Source organism: Rhinatrema bivittatum, chromosome 4 (assembly GCF_901001135.1).
Source record: "Rhinatrema bivittatum chromosome 4, aRhiBiv1.1, whole genome shotgun sequence".
Taxonomy (NCBI): Eukaryota; Metazoa; Chordata; class Amphibia; order Gymnophiona; family Rhinatrematidae; genus Rhinatrema; species Rhinatrema bivittatum.
Genome location: NC_042618.1, coordinates 447,529,210 through 447,548,248, shown reverse-complemented (window position 1 = coordinate 447,548,248; position 19,039 = coordinate 447,529,210). Strand labels below are relative to the sequence as shown.

General features: G+C 40.6%; 1 protein-coding gene across 4 annotated transcripts in view; it reads right to left on the bottom strand.

Annotated features, from left to right (window-relative positions):
• ATP2B1 (ATPase plasma membrane Ca2+ transporting 1) overlaps positions 1-19,039 on the bottom strand; it is a 287,298-nt gene that overhangs the window by 103,907 nt on the left and 164,352 nt on the right. For all 4 annotated transcript variants that reach the window (XM_029601638.1, XM_029601641.1, XM_029601639.1 and 1 more), the window contains exons 7-8: positions 18,171-18,209; positions 11,885-12,040 (exon numbers count right to left, since the gene is read on the bottom strand). In XM_029601638.1, coding sequence (XP_029457498.1) covers positions 11,885-12,040; positions 18,171-18,209 — 195 coding nt within the window. The remainder of the gene's footprint in view (positions 1-11,884; positions 12,041-18,170; positions 18,210-19,039) is intronic.

Genomic DNA, 19,039 nt, shown 5'->3' with positions numbered 1-19,039 from the left:
TTTCACCAAGAGTTTGGAGTGCCGCAAGCCGAACTGTGGCATGTCCACTACATCAAATCCATGCACAAAAAAACAAAAATGTTTGACACTGTCAATACAGATTAATACAATTGGCCAAGGATTTGCCTGTAGAGTGGTCAGTGCAAAGAAACTGTTGAAGAAATTATACCAAATAACCAAACATGGATAGGCAAGAGCAAGAAAGAAGGAAGAAAGGCATTGGATCTCAACAACTAAAGATGAAATCCATACAAATTATTATTCAATAAGCAGAAAATTAGTCTGAGGATTTTTATTTCCAGTTGCTACCACCGCCTTGTGAATATGAAGTCTGAGAATGTTCCAAACTTTGGGATAAGTTCTATCAGGTATACAACACAACACAGATTAGACAAGCATTTTTCTGCCAAAGAAAAGGCTGCTTTAAATTTGTAAATGCCCGAGAACATTTTACAATGATTACAGACAAAGCACCACACACAATTTTCATTCTGTGTCTAACATGTTTGAAAATAACCCAGAGTTACACAATAAAAGTTATTTTATAATTAGCAGCACTGTTGTACAGTTAAACTGAAAGGAAGTCCTGTTTTCAAACTCACTCAAGATACATATGAAGAACCTGAAGAGAACATTCCAACATGTATTTACATATTAAAATATAATAAGGGCTTCTATTCTTAGATGTTTATAAATAGTAAATGTAGTGTTTCTTTTCCAGCTAATCAGGGGTTCTTTCAGAGTAGAAAAATGAGTGCTTACTGGTGTTTTTCACAGTGGAGCTACTTATTGCCGGCTACCTGTTAAAATATGTGTTACAAACACATATTTGTACAGATGAGGCATAGTGAGCAGAGAAAAGGCCCCAAAACAGAGTGGAGGATCTAAGCCAGGCAAGGAGAGAGGTGAGAAAGTACTAAGGGAAATAGTGTTTTTCCGGTGTTTATCCAATAAACCTTTTTTTTTTTTTTTTTTTTTTGGGGGTGTTTTATCGGTGTTTATTGCTTAAAACCTAAAATCAGAAGCCATAAATATAAACAATTTAAGAAAAAAAGCTAAATTTAAATGAAACAGTGCTGCAATATAGACAGTCGTGGGTATCCTGCTCATAGTGGCTGCCAGAATATAGAATCATTATAAAGGTGATATATGGGTTTAGGCTAGACAGATGTAAGGTAGGAGAGCAGCTGTCACTAAAGGGGCAGCAGAAGTCCTTATAACATTCAATGAGCAAAGGGGAGTGTGGGTGAGGAATTACCCAGGTAATTGTCCTACAAGGGTAGATGTAGAAAAATGCAAGGGGGAAGAGCACAAACCCTATCCCCCCCCCTCAAAAAAAGGCAAAGTATTGAGAAAGCATGGACTAGATTAAGACATCCACATAAAAAGAGAAGAGAGTCAGCAATACTATTTAGTAACAGCATGTGAGGTCCAAGCCACCCTTCTGCAGATCTAATTACTGGGATCTGATCCCATGGCCATCGCCAACATGCCTGTAGTGCAATAAGCTTGACCTCTAAGTGTCGCATTCACTCCAGATTAATAAATGTGGGAAGTCAAATAAATGGTATTTCCCCACAAATCACCAGGGGGCTGGTAAAATAAGGCAATAATATTAGCCCACAGGGTTTTTACTCCTGTTTTAGCGTGCAGTTTTCAGAACTAAGTTAACTCTGGCAACCAAGAGTAAAAACCAGCATTAAAATTAGCAAGGGTGCCTGCAAATCCCATGTAAAAGAAGGCATTAGCTATTCCTCAGTAATACAGGGAGGTATGTTAAAGGGCAGATAGCTGAAACCACATTTTCTTAATGCTGGACTCCTGGGTCAGAGCAGGAGTAAAACTACTCACATTTCTGGTGGCCATGTTATACTATTGTTGTGCCCAGTGTGATAGTGTCTAGCTGCTTCTATCAGAGTGGACAAAGCAATAAAATAACTTTGGCCACCAGAAACGTGAGTTTACTCCACATCAGACCCCTAAGTCCTGACCCTCTGTACAGCAAAGGGAAGTTAGACTTGCCCAGGACACCAGAGGCCAATGTAATAAGGTGTGCTAAGCTTAGAACACATTTTTACGTGTAGATGACATAAAAAAATGTGTTCTAAGCTTAGCACACCTTATTACATTGGCCTCTGGTGTCCTGGGCAAGTCTAACTTCCCTTTGCTGTACATAAGGTTTCCATGTAAGTGCATAATGTGGGTGAATGATAAAAAGTATATATATTATGAACCACAGGATTTAGAAAAGTTCTTAGAAGGTCAGAGGGCTCAGGTAGAAAGAGATGGGAATTCTAGTCAGGATACTGTTGGACTTAATGTTTAGTCGACTTACTTCTGTTAATTTTGTTCTAAAATTATTTCTAAAAAAGTTTCTTGCTTATAGTGGCTCCCCAGATTTGTTTGGTAACTGGAAGAAGGTGATTAAGGTATGATTATTAGACATTTAAGTTGTAATTATGATAACCTTTCTTCCTCAAAAATAATTTTCATTGTTGGAACATTATTGAAATGTATTTTGATTTTATTTTGTGAATTAAAATCATAAATAAAGAGGAAAAAAAAAAAAAAAAAAGAACACATTTTTACTCATGTTTCAGTGCATGTTTTTGTGAGCTAAACCAGTGTTTCTCATGCACTGGTCCCTAGCAGCATTTCTGTCAATCTGTTGAGCGACACAGTCCTTGCAGGAACATGACCTGCCCTGCATCCTCCATCACAGCCAGCAGAAACATTTCCCTATCTCTCTCTCTCTTGCGCCTCACCCCCACATTTTCCAGATAGGGCCCATCTCTGGAAGGAAGTAGCTGGAGCTTAATGTTAATCGACCTGCGTGAGGCAGTCTCTGCCTCTGTTCCACTCTCAGGTTCTGCTTCCTGTACAAAAGCCAGAAAGGGGCTCATATGGTGACTCAAAGTCACACAGGCTCATTACGCTACAGTTGGTTCCCTTCCCAGGTATCAGGGCTTTGGGATTGGCCCCAAATGGGGAAAAAAAAGTGCTTAGGGGAGAGGTATTAATTGTAACAGTGTTGCTGGCTGACTGGGAAAGGAATTATTTTTTCTTTAATAAACTGATGGCTGATTGGGAGGGAAGGGAAAAGGGGAAGGATTTGTTTTTTTCAATGATCAGTTTGTAGCTAGCTTGAAAGCAAAGGGAGTTATCTTTTTCTTCTCTGAAGACAAAATTGTTGGCTGGCAGGGAAGGGCTTTTTCTTTTTAAGAAATAAGTTCATTTCTTAAAGTGACAGATTAGTTGCAGGACTGACCCATGAAGTTAAAAGACCAAGTGGAGGAGGGAGGATTATCCTCCTCCAACTCTGATTTTTAGGGGACCCTCCCCCATCCCCCCAATCAGTGCTACAACTGGTCCATGCAATTAAAAGAAGGTATCCAGCCAGTTCCTGGTTTACAAAAGGCTGAGAAACATGGAGCAAAAGTTTACTCACAGTTTAATAAGGATTTTAGCACTACTCAAAAAATATATACAAAAATTAGAGCACCTGCATGCAAATCCCATTTAAACAAAGGAATTAGCTATTATTCCCCAATACAGGGAGGTGCGTTAACGCCATGAAGGCTTAATTCAAATTTAACTCCTGGGTCACAGGTAGAATATGTAACTCATATTTCTGGAGCGAGTATTAGTTTATGGCCTTATGCCAGCGCAGTCCCAGACCTGAGCTCCTGAACTTACCCCAGAATTGCGTATTAACTGTATTCCATCTCTGATCCAGGAGCTAAACTTTCCAGCTTAAAACTTCAGAGCTAAAGCGCTAGGCTAACTCAAGCCTGGGATTCCCCGAGCCAGAGGGGGCTCTGCCCTGGAATCCAAGGAGTCCTCAGCCCACTCACTATTCCACCCTCCTCACAGGCCCTGCTATACTTAACATTCTCATTTTCTCCTCTCTTCAGTGCTAACCAGTTAAAAATAGCACTGCTTCAGCTGAAGTCTGTGACCTCGGCTGAACCGCTCCCATTTATAAATGGCTGGCACTGAAGACAGGAGGGGACCAGAAAGGTAAGTATAGCAGGGTCTGTAGGGTAGGGAGGGAGGTAAAGATTAGTGAGTAGGTGAGGGGCTTTCCCTGTCAGATCAAGCTCCTTTATACATAAAAGCTGAGGTTCCACAGGAAGCCTCTTTAGCTGGAGATTCAGCCCCTATTTGCATAAGAAGTTTCCTATACAAGTGCTGGGAAAGACAAATGCATTTTAATCAATCACAAGATAGGAAACTGCAAAGATATATATTACATCTTAATGATGTTCAGTACGTTCCGCAGGAATTAATATATTTCTGTACGTGATTTTGTGACAGTGTACATGTGACAGCAGCCCAGCAGGCATTGTTTAAATCCTGCCAATTGAATTGCCCCTGAGGCAGCTCTACGAGCGAAACTCGGCCAGAGTCGGGCACATAATAAAGGGCTTCGTGTGATCATCCGATTCCTATTGTTTTTACTCTAATACAGCCAACTGGATCGGTTTCCGATTTGTTTCTTGGGTCCATGTTCTTATGGGGTACATTATTTAGTGTTTGTGGGTCTGTATTGAATTCCTAGTCAGAGGACAGGCAAATACCAGGAGTTTTGTGTGTTTTGTATTAAACAGGTAGTTAGAAAGGTAGGCAAAAAACAGAAGCTTGGGTGTTTGTATTTCCCAACCCTTCCACTCATTCTTTAATTTGTAGGCAGGTCACACTTTCACACAAAAAAGTACCGTAATTAATCTGCTTTTTAACTTAAATTCAGAAACTCCCCACACCTTATCAAGAGTTTATTCATTCTCTTGTAGGTCACTACCAGATATAATATATTTAAAGGACCCTAATTATACATAGGACTACTCCCATAGAGACCTAAAACTTAACTAGGAACCGAATAAATTTAAGATGAAGGCAGCAGTCCAGCAGCAATAGGAGGGCCTCCTAGTCTTCTGCATAGAGTGTCAAATGTATGATCTTTTACCCACTGGTGAGAAATTGTACGTGTGCATCTGATGCAAAGAGCTCCTGTTTCTCAGAGAACAAGTCCGATCTCTGGAGGCTAGAGTGGCCAACCTGGAGGAGCTGAGGCAGAGAGAGCTATATAGATGAAACCTTCAGGGACATCATAGCCAAGTCCCAACTCCAGTCTGGCAACTTGGTGCTGCCTTAGAGGAGGAAGGTCTCATGATCGGAGAGCATCAACATGGTACAGCAGAAAATGATCCTGTAGCAAGGACCTGCTCTCCAGGTGGTGCATTGCCCTCTTGCACAGAGGATGTCTCCCCCAAGGCTACTGCCCAGGAGGGAAGGGTTAGGTCGGCCATCATAGTTGGTGAATTATTAGGAATGTAGACAGCTGGGTGGCTGGTGGGCGTGAGGATCACCTGTTAACATGCCTATCTGATGCGAAGGTGATGGACCTCACTCCGTCACCTAGATAGGATTTAGACATTGCTGAGGAGGAGCCGGCTGTTGTGGTACATGTGGGCACCAACGACATAGGAAAATATGGGAGAAAGGTTCTGGAAGCCAAATTTAGGCTTTTAGGTAGAAAGCTGAAATCTAGAAACTCCAGGGTAGCGTTCTCTGAAATGCTCCCTGTTCTACATGCAGGTCCCTAGAGGCAGGCAGAGCTCCAGAGTCTCAATGTGAGGATGAGACAATGGTGCAAGGAAGAGAGTCAGTTTTGTAAAGAGCTGTGGAACATTTTGGGGAAGGCGACTTTTCCGACAGGATGGACTCTACCACAACCAGGGTTGACCAGGCTGCTGGCGCTAACCTTTAAAAAGGAGATAGAGCAGCTTTTAAACTAAATCATAGGGGAAAGCAGACACTTGCTCAGCAGCACATGGTTTGGAGGGAGGTATCTTCAAAGGATACTAATGAAACAGAGTAGGGCATCCCAACAGAGAGGTTACAATAATAAGAAAAGTAGTCCAAGTGCCTATAATTAAAAACTCACCTGAGCTAAAAGATTCCACTTTATCCCTGTCAACTGAAAAGCAGAATGTAAATACAAACAAAAAACACACTTTGAAATGTTTGCATGCTAATGCCAGAAGTCTAAGATGGGAGAATTAGACAAGTGAATTTTCAAAGGGCCACACACGTAAGCAACAGGGGTTATGCGCGTGACCGAGCCTTGCGCACACCGCGCGCATTTTTGGAAGGGCCCGGCCATGTGCGTAACCCCCGTTATGCGCAGAAGTACGTGGCCCAAAGAAAGGGTAGGGCCTGGAGTGTGGTCTGGGTGGGGGCCGGGCCAGGACAATACCATTCGATGCTGTCCCGGGGAAGTGTGCGCTGGCAGCTGGCCGGCGCACGGAGATTACTTACTGCTCCTCTGCAGCAGTAAGTAATCAAACAAAAAAAAAAGTAGCTAGGAAGGGGTTAGGGGTCAGGGAGGAGGGGAGGAGGGGGAAAGGGTAGGAAGGTTAGGTAGGGGTACAGGGAAATGGGGAAGCCCTATTTATGGCGCTGTGCATGGGCATTTAAAATTCCACCCCCTGCGGGCGGAGGAGGCCATCTGCCCATAAATGCATGCGCGGATATCGTATTTTATAACACACATGCACCAATGTGCACATATTATAAAATAGCTGTGTCCATGTGCACACATCAGGAAACACTCGCACATGGATGGGTCTTAAAATTGACTTCAGAGTGCATAGCAGTGAGAGACATAATTGGCATCTCAGAGACATGGTGGAAAGAAGATAAACAATGGGATAGTGATATACCAAGGTACAAATTACATCGAAATGCCAGAGAGGAACATCTTGGTGGCGGGGTGGCACTTTATGTCCGGGATGGCAGAGAGTCCAACAGGATAAACATCCTGCATGAGACTAAATGCACAATCGAATCTTCATGGGTAGAAATCCCTTACGTGTTGGGGAAGAGTAGAATGATAGGAGTATACTATCTTCCACCTGGCCAAGATGGTGAGACTGACATTGAAATGTTAAGAGAAATAAGGGAAACCAACCCAATTGGTAGTACAGTAATAATTACCCCAATATTGAATGGGTAAGTAAAACATCAAGACATGCTCTCTAGAGAGATAAAGTTCCTGGATAGAATAAATGACAGTTTTATGGAGCAATTGGTTCAGGAACTGACAAGAGGGAGCAATTTTAAATCTAATTCTTAGTGGAGTGTAGGATTTGGTGATAGAGGTAATGGCAGTAGGGCCGCTTGGCAATAGTGATCATAATATGATCACATTTGAATTAATGACTGGAAGGGGGACAGTAAGTAAATTCATGGCTGCAGAACTAAACTTTCAAAAGGGAAACTGATAAAATGAGAAAAAGTTAAAAAAAAAATTGAAAGGTGCATCTACAAAGGTAAAAAGTGTCAACAGGCATGGACATTGTTAAAAAATACCATCCTAGAAGCACAGTCCATGTGTATTCCTCTCATTAAGAAAGGTGGAAGGAAGGTCAAATGATTGCCAGTATGGCCAAAAAGTGAGGTGAAAAAGGCAATTTTAGCCAAAAGATCGTCATTCAAAAATTGGAAGAAGTATTCATCAGAATAATATAGGATTAAGCATTGGCAAATTAAATGTAAGACATTGATAAGACAGGCTAAGAGAGAATTTGAAAAGAAAGTGGCCGTAGAGGCAAAAACTCACAATAAAAAATGTTTAAATATATCCAAAGCAGAAAGCCTGCGAGGGAGTTTGTTGGACCGTTAGATAATCGAGGGGTTAAAGGGGCACTTAGGGAAAATAAGGCCATCGCAGAAAGATTAAATGATTTCTTTGTTTCAATGTTTACAGAAGAGAATGTTGGGGCGATAACGTTCCATAGACTGTTTTCAAGGGTGATGATTCAGATGAACTGAACCAAATCACGGTGAACCTGGAAGACCTCCTGTTAGACCTAGATCTGCTTTGGTTAATATTCCCCTGATATCTTCCAATTCTACTACTGTAACTAACATTAGTTTATCCTTAGTAAATGCTCGTTCAATCTCTAAAAAGCTCCTATTTTCACAGTTTACTGTCTTCAAATAATCCTGACTGCCTTTGCATTTCTGAAGAGGATATTTTCTTACTAAATCGGTGCTGCCCTCAGGATTGAATTTTCCACCACACTCCTCGCTTTTGCAGACGTGGTGGTGGTTTAATTATTTTTTTTATAAGCATTCCTTTCCTCTCTAATTCCAATTGAAATACCATCCTCTCTGGAAATGATGCTACCCTCTAGTCATAGCTTTGACCTCTGTGGTATAATGTCCTCTAAATTCTTAGCTCATAATTGCTCCCCTCTGATCGAATTCCTTTCAACTTCACTTCCACATCCAGAAAGAACTATAATACTAGGAGATTTTAATTTACATGGACCAAGTACTTCTTTATCATTCTACTGAACACTCTCAACATTAATGACCACCTTGATTGGCAACAATTTATACATGCTCCTACCCACAGGGCTGGACATACTTTAGACACTCTCTTAATCTTTCATATTTCAGCTTTGATCCAATTAATATGTCTATCCTAGACTTCCCTTGGTCTGATCAATGCTTAGTACCATTATTTAATTCAAATCTTCAATATTTACTCTTGACCCAGTTACTATTGCCTGAAAGGGAAGCACGTCAAACCTGAGATCCTCAAAGAGGAACTTCTTCCACTGATATCCGCTTTACTGGAAACCAATTTTACTGACATGGTCCATATCTAGAATTTAGCTCTTACCAATACTATGGATAAAATTGCTCAAAAAAATTTATTCCATAAACTATCTTCATACACCCCTTGGTTTACCCATACACTTGTTCACAAGAGAAAACTTCATCAACTTGAATGCACTTGGAGGAAACAAAACCCCTTCTGCCCTTGATTTAACAAATAACTTGCCTTATATAGAGCAACTGTTCATTCTGAAAGAAAAAAACCCTTTTATACCAAACGCATTTAAGAATTGAATAATAATCCCAAAGCCCTTTTTAGTACTGTTAAGTATAATACGAAGTAACAGTCTTCTGGACGTAAATATCCTGAGGCGAACTCACCACAATTATATGATTCTTTTGGTCACCACTTTCAGCAAAACATTCAAAAAGTTTGATTCTTTTCCCACATCAGCTATTACTATTCCCTCTGTTACACCTGATTACACTTGGGATATCTACAAAACCGAAGCAGTACCAAAATTGTACAAATTATAATCAAAGCTGAAATCATCATCTTGTCCATTTATACCTTGTTCAACCACTCTACTTAAATTGATTAAAGATGACATTACTTTACCTACTGCCCATATTGTCAATTCTTCCTTATCCTCTGGTACCATGCCCGATTCCCTGAAAACAGCTGCCGTTAAACCATCTACAGAAGAATTGTTCTGTTCCCCATACAGATTTTAACAACTTTTGTCCAGTTTCGTCCTTTTCTTTTCTTTCAAAGATCAATGAATCCATGGTGCTAAAATAATTATCTAACCACTTAGAAGATCACTCCCTTCTTGACCAATATCAATTTGGATTCCATCCACATCATAGTACTGAAACTCTCTTAAATATTTAAATATTTAAGAGGAGTTTATCTAAATAAATAAAATAAATATGGTAAGCCAGATCAAACTGAAGAGTAGTAAATCACCTGAACCGGGCGGCATGCACCCCAGGTTTCTGAAAGAACTAAAAAATGAAATTTCAGACTTATTTTAATTAATGTGTAACCTATCATTAAAATCATCCATTGTACCTGAAGACTGGAATATGGCCAATGTAACCTCGATATTTAAAAAGGGTTCCATGGGTGATCCAGGAAACTAAAGACCGGCGAGCCTAACTTCAATGCTGGGAAAAATCATGTAAACTGTTATAAAGAATAAAATCACAAAACATTTAGATAGACATGGTTTAATGGGACACAGCCAGCATGGATTTACCCAAGGGAAGTCTTGCCTCACAAATTTCCTACATTTTTTTTGAAGGGTGAAAAAACCTGTGGACAAAGGTAAACCGGTAGATGTGGTGTATTTGGATTTTCAGAAGGTGTTCAACAAAGTCCCGAGTGAGGGGGGGGGGGGGGGGGGGGGGGGGGGGAGAGAAACACCACCATTCCTCCAACAATTAAATCAAGAAAAATAAAATCATAAGTAAAACCCCACTAATAAAAGTATTTCAAAACAGCTAAAATATCCAACAATTAAAAACTCATACAAATTAAAAAAAAAAACCTTTCCCATACACCAATAAAATATTTCAGAACAGCAGATATACGAAACATCCAATAATTACAACTAATAAAGATTTTAAAAATCCCTCAACTCTCCATACCTGGGAACTTTTGATTTCCAGTCATCCCAAGACTGCGGTGGATTAATGAAGGGGGGAGGGGGGGGACAAAAACTCTCTCCTTTCCAAATGTGTATATATAACATGCATATGGCTCACACTCCCTCTAGCACATGCTAGACCCCAGCAACTCCACCGGTGAGGTGGGCTTCACCTGCAGCCCCACCAGGCTTCTTTGGCAGCTGGAAGGATGGGCTCTGCTGGCAGCCAGGAGCTTGTGCTGGCAGTTTTTATCCAAGAGCTGGCACTCTAGTTCACCTAATGGCAGTGCCAGCCCTGCATAGAATCAAGAGAAGCATAAACAGGAACTGATAAAGGAGCCATGAACATACAGGATTATGGCCTAGTACAATGGATGGGTTTAAAAAAGGACTGAAAAACATCAAGGCAATTACGAGAAAACAGATGAAAAAAGGGAGGAAAGTTTAAGATATGCAACCAGTTGCTGACAATCTGGAAGAATCACATATGTACAATTTCTAGAAGGAACCTCGAACTACAAATGAAACCTATGGCAAACAGTATGTGAAATGTTTAAGATGATAACTATTTCTTGGTTCTTCTTTAAAAAAAAACAAACCCCCAAAAGCTCATCCCACTATGTTCTTTTTATTTCATGCCACAAGTGTGCTGTAGTCACACTTGACATGAATGTGATGTCCATATGTATGTCTAATGAGAGCTAGCATAACACCTTGATTTATTCAAAATTACAATGATGGAATCAGGAGGAACTTAAATCAAAATATGCAGGCACCACTGATGACCAAAGCCATGGTCATGTTCACATGTGGGAGTCTTGTGCTAGATCTGTTTGTACTCCTGATGATACTGCAGACAGCATTCACTACCCACAAGAAAGAGGGAGTGTCCCAGTCATTGCTCAAGACCAGTATCATTTGGCTGGCTTAACAGCAAGCACACTTTGTACCAGAATCTAGAGGCAATAAAAAAAAAAAATCCATGCTTCTCAAGCAAAGAACAATCACAGTAATACTGGGTTAGACAAAAGGATGTGAGCAGAAAGAAAAGGGGAAAAAACCCAGGAATTTGCAAATGAAGGACCATTAAGCCATGTCCTCAGACAAAACCAGTTTCCATTGAAGACTAAAGGAAAAGAAGAAACAGATGGATAATTGCCTGTAACTTAATATGAGCTTATCTGAAGACTAGTGCTCCATGCACAAACCTATGAACTCCTGGTTTTAGTATATGATACTATCTCAGCTAATTCTGTATTCTAGCTGTGAAAATGAGACAATTCTTTTTTTCCTCCTATCAAGTTATAGTTTTAACAAATAAAAAATTTGTAACCTGATACTAATTAGCATACATCCCATTATAAGAGCATAATATTGCAATTTTTCAGCCCTGTCTCCAATATCAAGCATGTGCAGGTTGGTCTAAATTATTTTTAAAATATTTGTGAAACATTTGATGAACTAGGCCACTTTGTTGCTAAACAGATTTTATACCACAAAAAAGGAAAACAAATGCTCCCAATTGCTATATATTTTATATATATATAGGAAAGAAATGCTAATGCAGGTAATAATTTATGGATTACATTACTGGATCCCACCTGCTTTGCCAATCTGAACTGCTAATTTTGTAAGTTTTCCTTGAAGAACTGATTTTTCCTTCTTTGGCAAATTTGCTTTCTTTTTATCTTCTCCATCTGTACACTCTTCACTTTTCAAGGGTTGCATTTCCATAGCTGCCCCATCTTGAGCTTTTGCTATAACAAAGAATACAAAAAGACGATGTAAAATCTATCAATATACACATACACGCATACTCAAACATAGACATATAAATATAAATAAAATAAGGCCTATTCAGCAACAATTGGATACTGTAACTGAAGTGGATCACTCCCTTATTGAATTAGAATGCATGGATTAGCATATGCAATATGTTACATTATCCTGCACCACCACCACACTGATTTGGATGTTTGTATTGGATCATTTGATTTTATATGCGGTACATCAAGTCTAATAAAAAATAATTCTGATAAACTGAACTTGAGAAAACTGATTCCAATAACTGGCATAGCCACCACTGCTTTTTTTTTTAATTCAACTGTTTTGGGGAGAAGTGTTTAAATCGCTTCACTACGAATGGATTGGATAGAGACAGCTCAATCAAGAGGAAAACCTTTTTCAACAGAAGTGCAGAACTAGGGGTGATGATGTGAAACTCCAAGAGCTCAGGATCATCAGGAAATATTTTTTTTCAACAGAAAGAGTGATGGATGCCTGGAATGCTTTTCTTGAGGAGGTGAAGACCAAAATAGGAAATGGAATTTAAAAAAATGTGTATGATAAGCACAGAGGATCTATAATGGCAAGAGGATGGAAATGAAATACACTGGGATTATCTGCACAGAGCAGCAGTTACAACCCAAAATCGCAATGGTAAGACTGCAGAGCTGAGAAGGCCAAAACTGATGACTATGAAGGACGTGCCCATGCTTGAGTAGATATGAGAGATCAGGTGAAGACACAAGGAGGGAGTTTGTGTTGGATTGCAACTGGGAATTTTATATGCAAATCTACCAAAACAGGATGATTTCTCAATTGGGCAAACTGGATGGGTCACATTTTGGTCTAACTGCCATCATTTATAATGTAATATTTTTCCTCAAATTTTTTTTTTTTTTTTTTTTTTACCTGTGTTAACCTTCTGCCAGAATAAGACAATTTAGAGAATGTTTCCTGCTTTACACTTTGGGGTAGATTTTAGAAGGGTGTGCGTGGGCGCACATGTGCGCGTGCTACCTGGCGGGTACATATGTACGCCCGATTTTATAACTTGCGTGTACAAGTTATAAAATCGGGGTCAGTGCGTGCAAGGGGGTACACAATTGTGCACCTTGTGCGCGCTGAGCCACTCTGCCTTCCCCTGTTCCCTCCGAGGCCACTCCAAAATCGGAGCGGCCTCGGAGGGAACTTCCCTTACCCCCACCCCACCTTCCCTTCCCCTCCTACCTTTTTCTTTTTTTCGATTCTATTTCAAAACTTACTTCGGCCCTGGGGCTGAATAAGTTGCGCATGCCGGCCGACTGCCAGCGCGCGATCCCAAGCACCCCCCCTCCCCCCCGGACCACCCTCGCCCCCTTTCTGCAAGCCCCGGCATTTACACGTATCCCGGGGCTTTACGCACATCGCCGGGTCTTTTCAAAATAGGCCCGGCGCTCATAACATTTTTAAAAATCCGGCCCTTTGGTTTTATCCTACAGTTTAAATATATAAGTGATATATTCTTTTATACACCAGTGTTAGTTGGTAAGTTATTTAATTTATTAGCATTAAAAAATAAAACACAGGAAAGTGCATAGCAAAAAGATTTTCTGCCAAATAGAAAGTACCAATGATGTCATCAGACTGCAGTAGCATGCAAAATCAGATGAGTGAAAGCTCCAGTGCAATGCTAGGAGAACATTTCTGCATTCTAATCCTCATTATGTGATTGACATGTTAGCCTTTTTACCCTATTTGTGGTATCACAACCATCCATCACGAGTTCCCTAACAATTACACAGGATTTCATTATTGTGGTATTTTTCTGCATGCATTTGTTATACCATGCATTGGGTGTAATTTATGGAAAAGAGAGTAAGAAATAGAAGATTAGATTATATATATATATATATATATATATCTGTGACATCAAAACAGATCTGGAGGTGCAGAACTACATGTAACATTTCCATCTGTAGAAAAACAACTACATGGAAGATAAAATAGGGTCAAAAGTCTGGCTCTATGTTCCTTCCCACACCTTTTTTTTGGGATTCAAATAGGTGATTATTTTAGAATATATACAAAATATTTTAGAATATATACAAAATAAATTATGGATAATGGCACCATCCTCAAGCAGGAATTTTCCTAAACAACTCCTGTTTTAACTTCATCAGCGATAAGGACCCATGGGCACTATTAAAAGGGAAGAACAATCAAGACCAATAATTTCATGGGTTGCATGTCAAGATGGCAGCTGTGAAGGGCCCAAATGCAGGACACTTCTTTTACTACTGGGAGCACTGTAGTTTGACCAGGGCTCAAGGCAGCACCAGTGCCAAGCCCCCAAGGCAATGCTTCTTCATATTCCATCCCCTTCAAGCATTCTCATCTTGGAAACTGCCATAGTACTTCTGTTTCTGATACAAGCCGCCGACTAGGTGGAAAGAACTGTTGCAACATCCAGCAGGGAGCTGCTAGTCTCAGTTACACTACTCAAACAATAGTGCCCACAACAGGTCAATGAGAAATGCAGCAGAATGTTTCTTACATAATGCTATAAAAATGCATACAACCTTACTTTACTTTAAAGCAGTGTTTTTCAACCTGGGTTCCATGGAACACAAGTGTTTCCCCAGTTTACCTCCTTAGGTTCCACAGTGCTGCCAGCCCTGCCCCCAGAACCACTGTTCTCTTAAGGCAATGCACAGTTCTCAGCAAGTTTGAGCTGTGCACTGCCTGAATTCCCTCACCTTTCTTGAAAGACTAAACACCACAGGAAAAAACCCCAATTGTAAGTCTGAGAATAATGCAGCTCACTTCACTGAAAGCCATGCTGGTGCAGGAAGGGAACAGCTCTTCCAGAGATGGGGCCAAGGGTGCACATAGGGAGAATGAGGGGGAAGAAACTGAAGGAGGCTAACTGGGGGCAGATTATTGAGGCTGGAGAGAGGATCTGATTGGGGATGGGGGGGCAGACTAAGGAGGGACCAGTCGAGGCTGAAGGGCTTTGTAGGACTGCTTCATTCTGAGAGGTCCTGCCAATCCCATTTCCTAAGGATTCCTTAACACAAAAAAGTTTTGGGAAAAAATAATCAGTGCTTTAGAATTATCACCCTGTGAAGAGTACACAGACCATAGCTTACGAATGTAAATATTTCCACAAGAAAAATATTCACATTTCAAACATGATAAAAAATGTCAACTTTTAGAAGCACAAAGCATATGTATGAGCATTAGGGAGCCTAAAGTTTGGCCTCTAATCACTATGCAGCCAGAATATGGAGCAGAAGGGAATCCTGATTAGGTATAACATCTAGTCACCTGCTATGGTAATAGATGTGTAGATATTCAATACGGCTAGAAACAAGACAGCTCAGGTTACAGAGTGTTTACTTTTAACTAGTAACTGAAACACAGACATTGCTTCATGGCAGCAGTTAAGTCTCAGCACACAGCTGATGTGAATGCTGAAGTGCCTCTCCCTGTGTGTGTGTGTAGTGTGGAATGAGAATCAGATTCTCTTCAGAGGCTTACTGCACAGCAAGAATCAAGAAGGCCGTTCACCAGTTGCCAGGTAGGGAGCTCTCAAGCATGCACTGCCCCAAGATAACAGTTGTATCCATTTATAAAAAAAAAAAAAAAAATACTGGTTAAAAAAATAATTTAGGGGGTGGAGGAGGGAATTGAAACAACAGTGATAGTCATGGGAATAACTTGCTTTATAATAATTGTCTATCTGCCGTCCTAACCTCCCTACTGACAGAGTTCTATGGGGTCTTGGGCAGGACGAATCTGCTCTGCCTGGCTCCATTTATGTACGCTATCCACTTAATATACACACTTGGGAGGTTACCAAGTCTGGTACTCGTACCCTGGTTCCATTTACTGCTATTAAGGCATTTGTTGTTGTCTGAGTTTCATTCCACATATGTTGTGGTTGTTGTATATGACTGTTACGCTTTATTTCCAATTTTGTACGCATTTCTATGTTTCAAAATTTAATAAACATATATTTAAAAAATAAATAAATAATAATTTAGTTCTATGAGGATATAGCACAAAAAAAACAAAAACCAGCATGACAGGAAAGCAGAAAAGCATAAACAAATGTCAGTTGCACAGACATGTTTTAAGCTATCAATTTTTAGCTCATATTCTGACTAATCATTCCTTTTTACAATGTACATTTACATCTATTATAATACCAGACCAGTATCCATAGCCATCCATCCTTGAAAATATCCTGGCTACAAAAAAAAAAAAAAAAGAATGGTCTAGGCTAGTGGTTCCCAACCTGGGGTCCATGGCCCCCCCCCCCCCCCCCCAAGGAGTCCACGAGACCATCCCAGTGGGGTCCTCCAGAAGGGATGCCAGGTTTAGCTAGGGAGAAAATGATTGGGCTTGCTGCTTTGATTAGCTGAGCTGCTGTTGCAGGCCAGGAGAGTGAGTTGGGCCTACTATGGTCCTAAAAACTTCATCCCACATTGCTACAGCCCAGGAGGACGAGAAGGAGAGACTGAGAAGGGCTGTTCACACCCATTAGAAGCTTCAAACCGCAGTGCCACATGTTTGGTGGAGGTGGGGAAGACAGGGACTGATTGAAGCCCTCAAGAATCATTAGCCCCACCACTGCATTTTACGAGAATGTGGGTAAGAGAGGGGGCTTGATCGTGGCTGTCAAACAATATAGCCTCTGCTGCGCACTGAGGAAAGCAGAGGAAAAAAGCAGGGTTATCACAATGGTGAGAAACATTTCCCACTACTGCCAATGTGCTCTGCTACTAGCCTGACAGATAAGAGAAGAGAGAGGCACCAAAAAAGAGTGACTAGAATGGCTTAAAGGAGGAAAAGTGGAAATGTGACTGGGGTTGATAGTATGAGGGGGAAAAACAAATGAATGAGACAGAAATGAAGGAAGAAATGGGAGACCGGAATCCATGATTGACCTAGTTAAGGGGCGTGAGAGTGGATGGCCGACTATCAGGGTAGAGAAGGAGAGGAACCCCAGGAATCATGCTGAACAGAGGTAGAGAGAGAGGGAGGGATGGATAGTCAGTCACCATGGCCCAGGAAGGAAGAAGGGAAAGATGACCACCAGGGATCAGGGATGAGGAAGGATAAGACAACAGCCCGGTGTGGATATGACATTAAACACAAAAGTTATTTAGCGGAACACAGATCTCATTAGCCTTCTTCCTGTTGAAAAGTAGGCTGTTTTGCTTTTTCTAAAATCTAAATTATTATGTGACTCTTTTCTGTATGTGTTTGAAAGAATCATAAAAGAAAAATAATCAAGTATAATACAAAAGCAGACTAAAAGGGGGTCAATTTTCAGGGAGGGTAAGTTTCATACTGGTAAACATGTTTAGTCATGTAAAAATAGGCCCTTTTGAAAATTACTATTTCCCGCCAGAGGGTACAAATGCCTGCAATGGAAAGCAGCATGCAAATTTTTACCTGGGGGGGGGGGGGGGGGGGGGGGGCTAGGAGCAGGGCTAGGTTGAGAAAGAAAGTACTTGCAGAGATTTAATTAGGAAATCCTCATGCATACTTTCACACGTGTAATTTGCATGTGCTTCAAAGCAGATGAAAAGTACACAAGAACAAAAGTACTGGTTTTGCTCTGCCGGCCCGAGTTTTCAAAAGGGAACTTTGAGGGCAGTTTCCCTTTGAAAATTAGATTGCAGGTCTGCAGGCACTGGCGCTGATTTTCTGCCAGGACATACCAACTTGGAGCTTTTTTCTTTAAACTTTCTTCCTTTTCCCCATTGCAGCTGGATTGGAAGGTGGAATGGCCTCAACTTTCAGTTATGAGGGCAATTTTAAAATGGGTTTGGTAATTGCCCTCTCTACATATTCAGTTTAGATCAAAGTTTTACCACAATAGGAATGCCTCTGGAGTGCATCTCGTTTATTTTCTTATGGCAGGCAAAAATTAAAGAGATATGGGGGGCGGGGGCATGAAACGTTTTGAAGCTGCAGAGGGGTCCATGTTCCCTGAAAGGTTGGGAACCCCTGTCTAGGAATTAACAGGCACCATTAAATAATTATTTAAATTCCACAAATATTCGAAACAGTATTTTTTTGTAATAAAGTACACCCAAATTCTGCATTTACCTTTGTTACGATTCTCAACAGCTCCATCTTGTTTTTTGCCTGAAAGAAAAAGCATATTTAAAATCTATTTAAAAATGTCTCACTGTTACAGCCAACAATATATATATTTTTTTAAAATAGGTGAACTATCGCATCAACTTTAGAACAACTGAGACTGCTTTTCTATGCAAACTATGCTGGTATTACAAAACAACCTAGGGTGGTTAGCAATAGAATTTAAAATCAGCTCCAGATACATTACACCTGGGAAAAACATGACAAGGAAATAACTGCACCCGTGCACAATGCAAACCAGTAAGTTTACAATGTGCATACCCTAAAAACAATCCTTCTCACTTTGCTATACAGCTTACAGGTATCCAAATGACTGGAAATCTACTATAATTGAAGAGTAAAGCAATGTTACTGAACTGTGACTGTTCTTTCCTTCTTCATAGATGCTTTAACACCACCTGGCAAGTTTTCTGTTTTCTACGTGTGACATTTTATTTTAAAAACATCTTTAAACTAGTAAGCAAATGTTGCTTACCTGTAACAGGTGTTCACAGGACAAGCAGGATGGTAGTCTTCACATATGGGCGACATCACAGGATGGAGCCCAATCACGGAACACTTCTGTCAAAGTTTCCAGAACTTTGACTGGCCCCTACTGGGCATGCCCAGCATGGCACTAACCCTGCAGCCAGCAGGGGTCCCCCTTCAGTCTTTTTTCCGTGCAGCAGTAGCCATGCAGTTAAGGAGCTCTGCAGAGGTTCCTGACAGGAATTTTCTTCATGGAATTACTAAAATTTAATTTACCCCACAAGGGTCCCTCCTTCAACTTTTTCAAGCCACAGTACTCCGGTAAGTTTTTTACCCGTTTTCCTTCT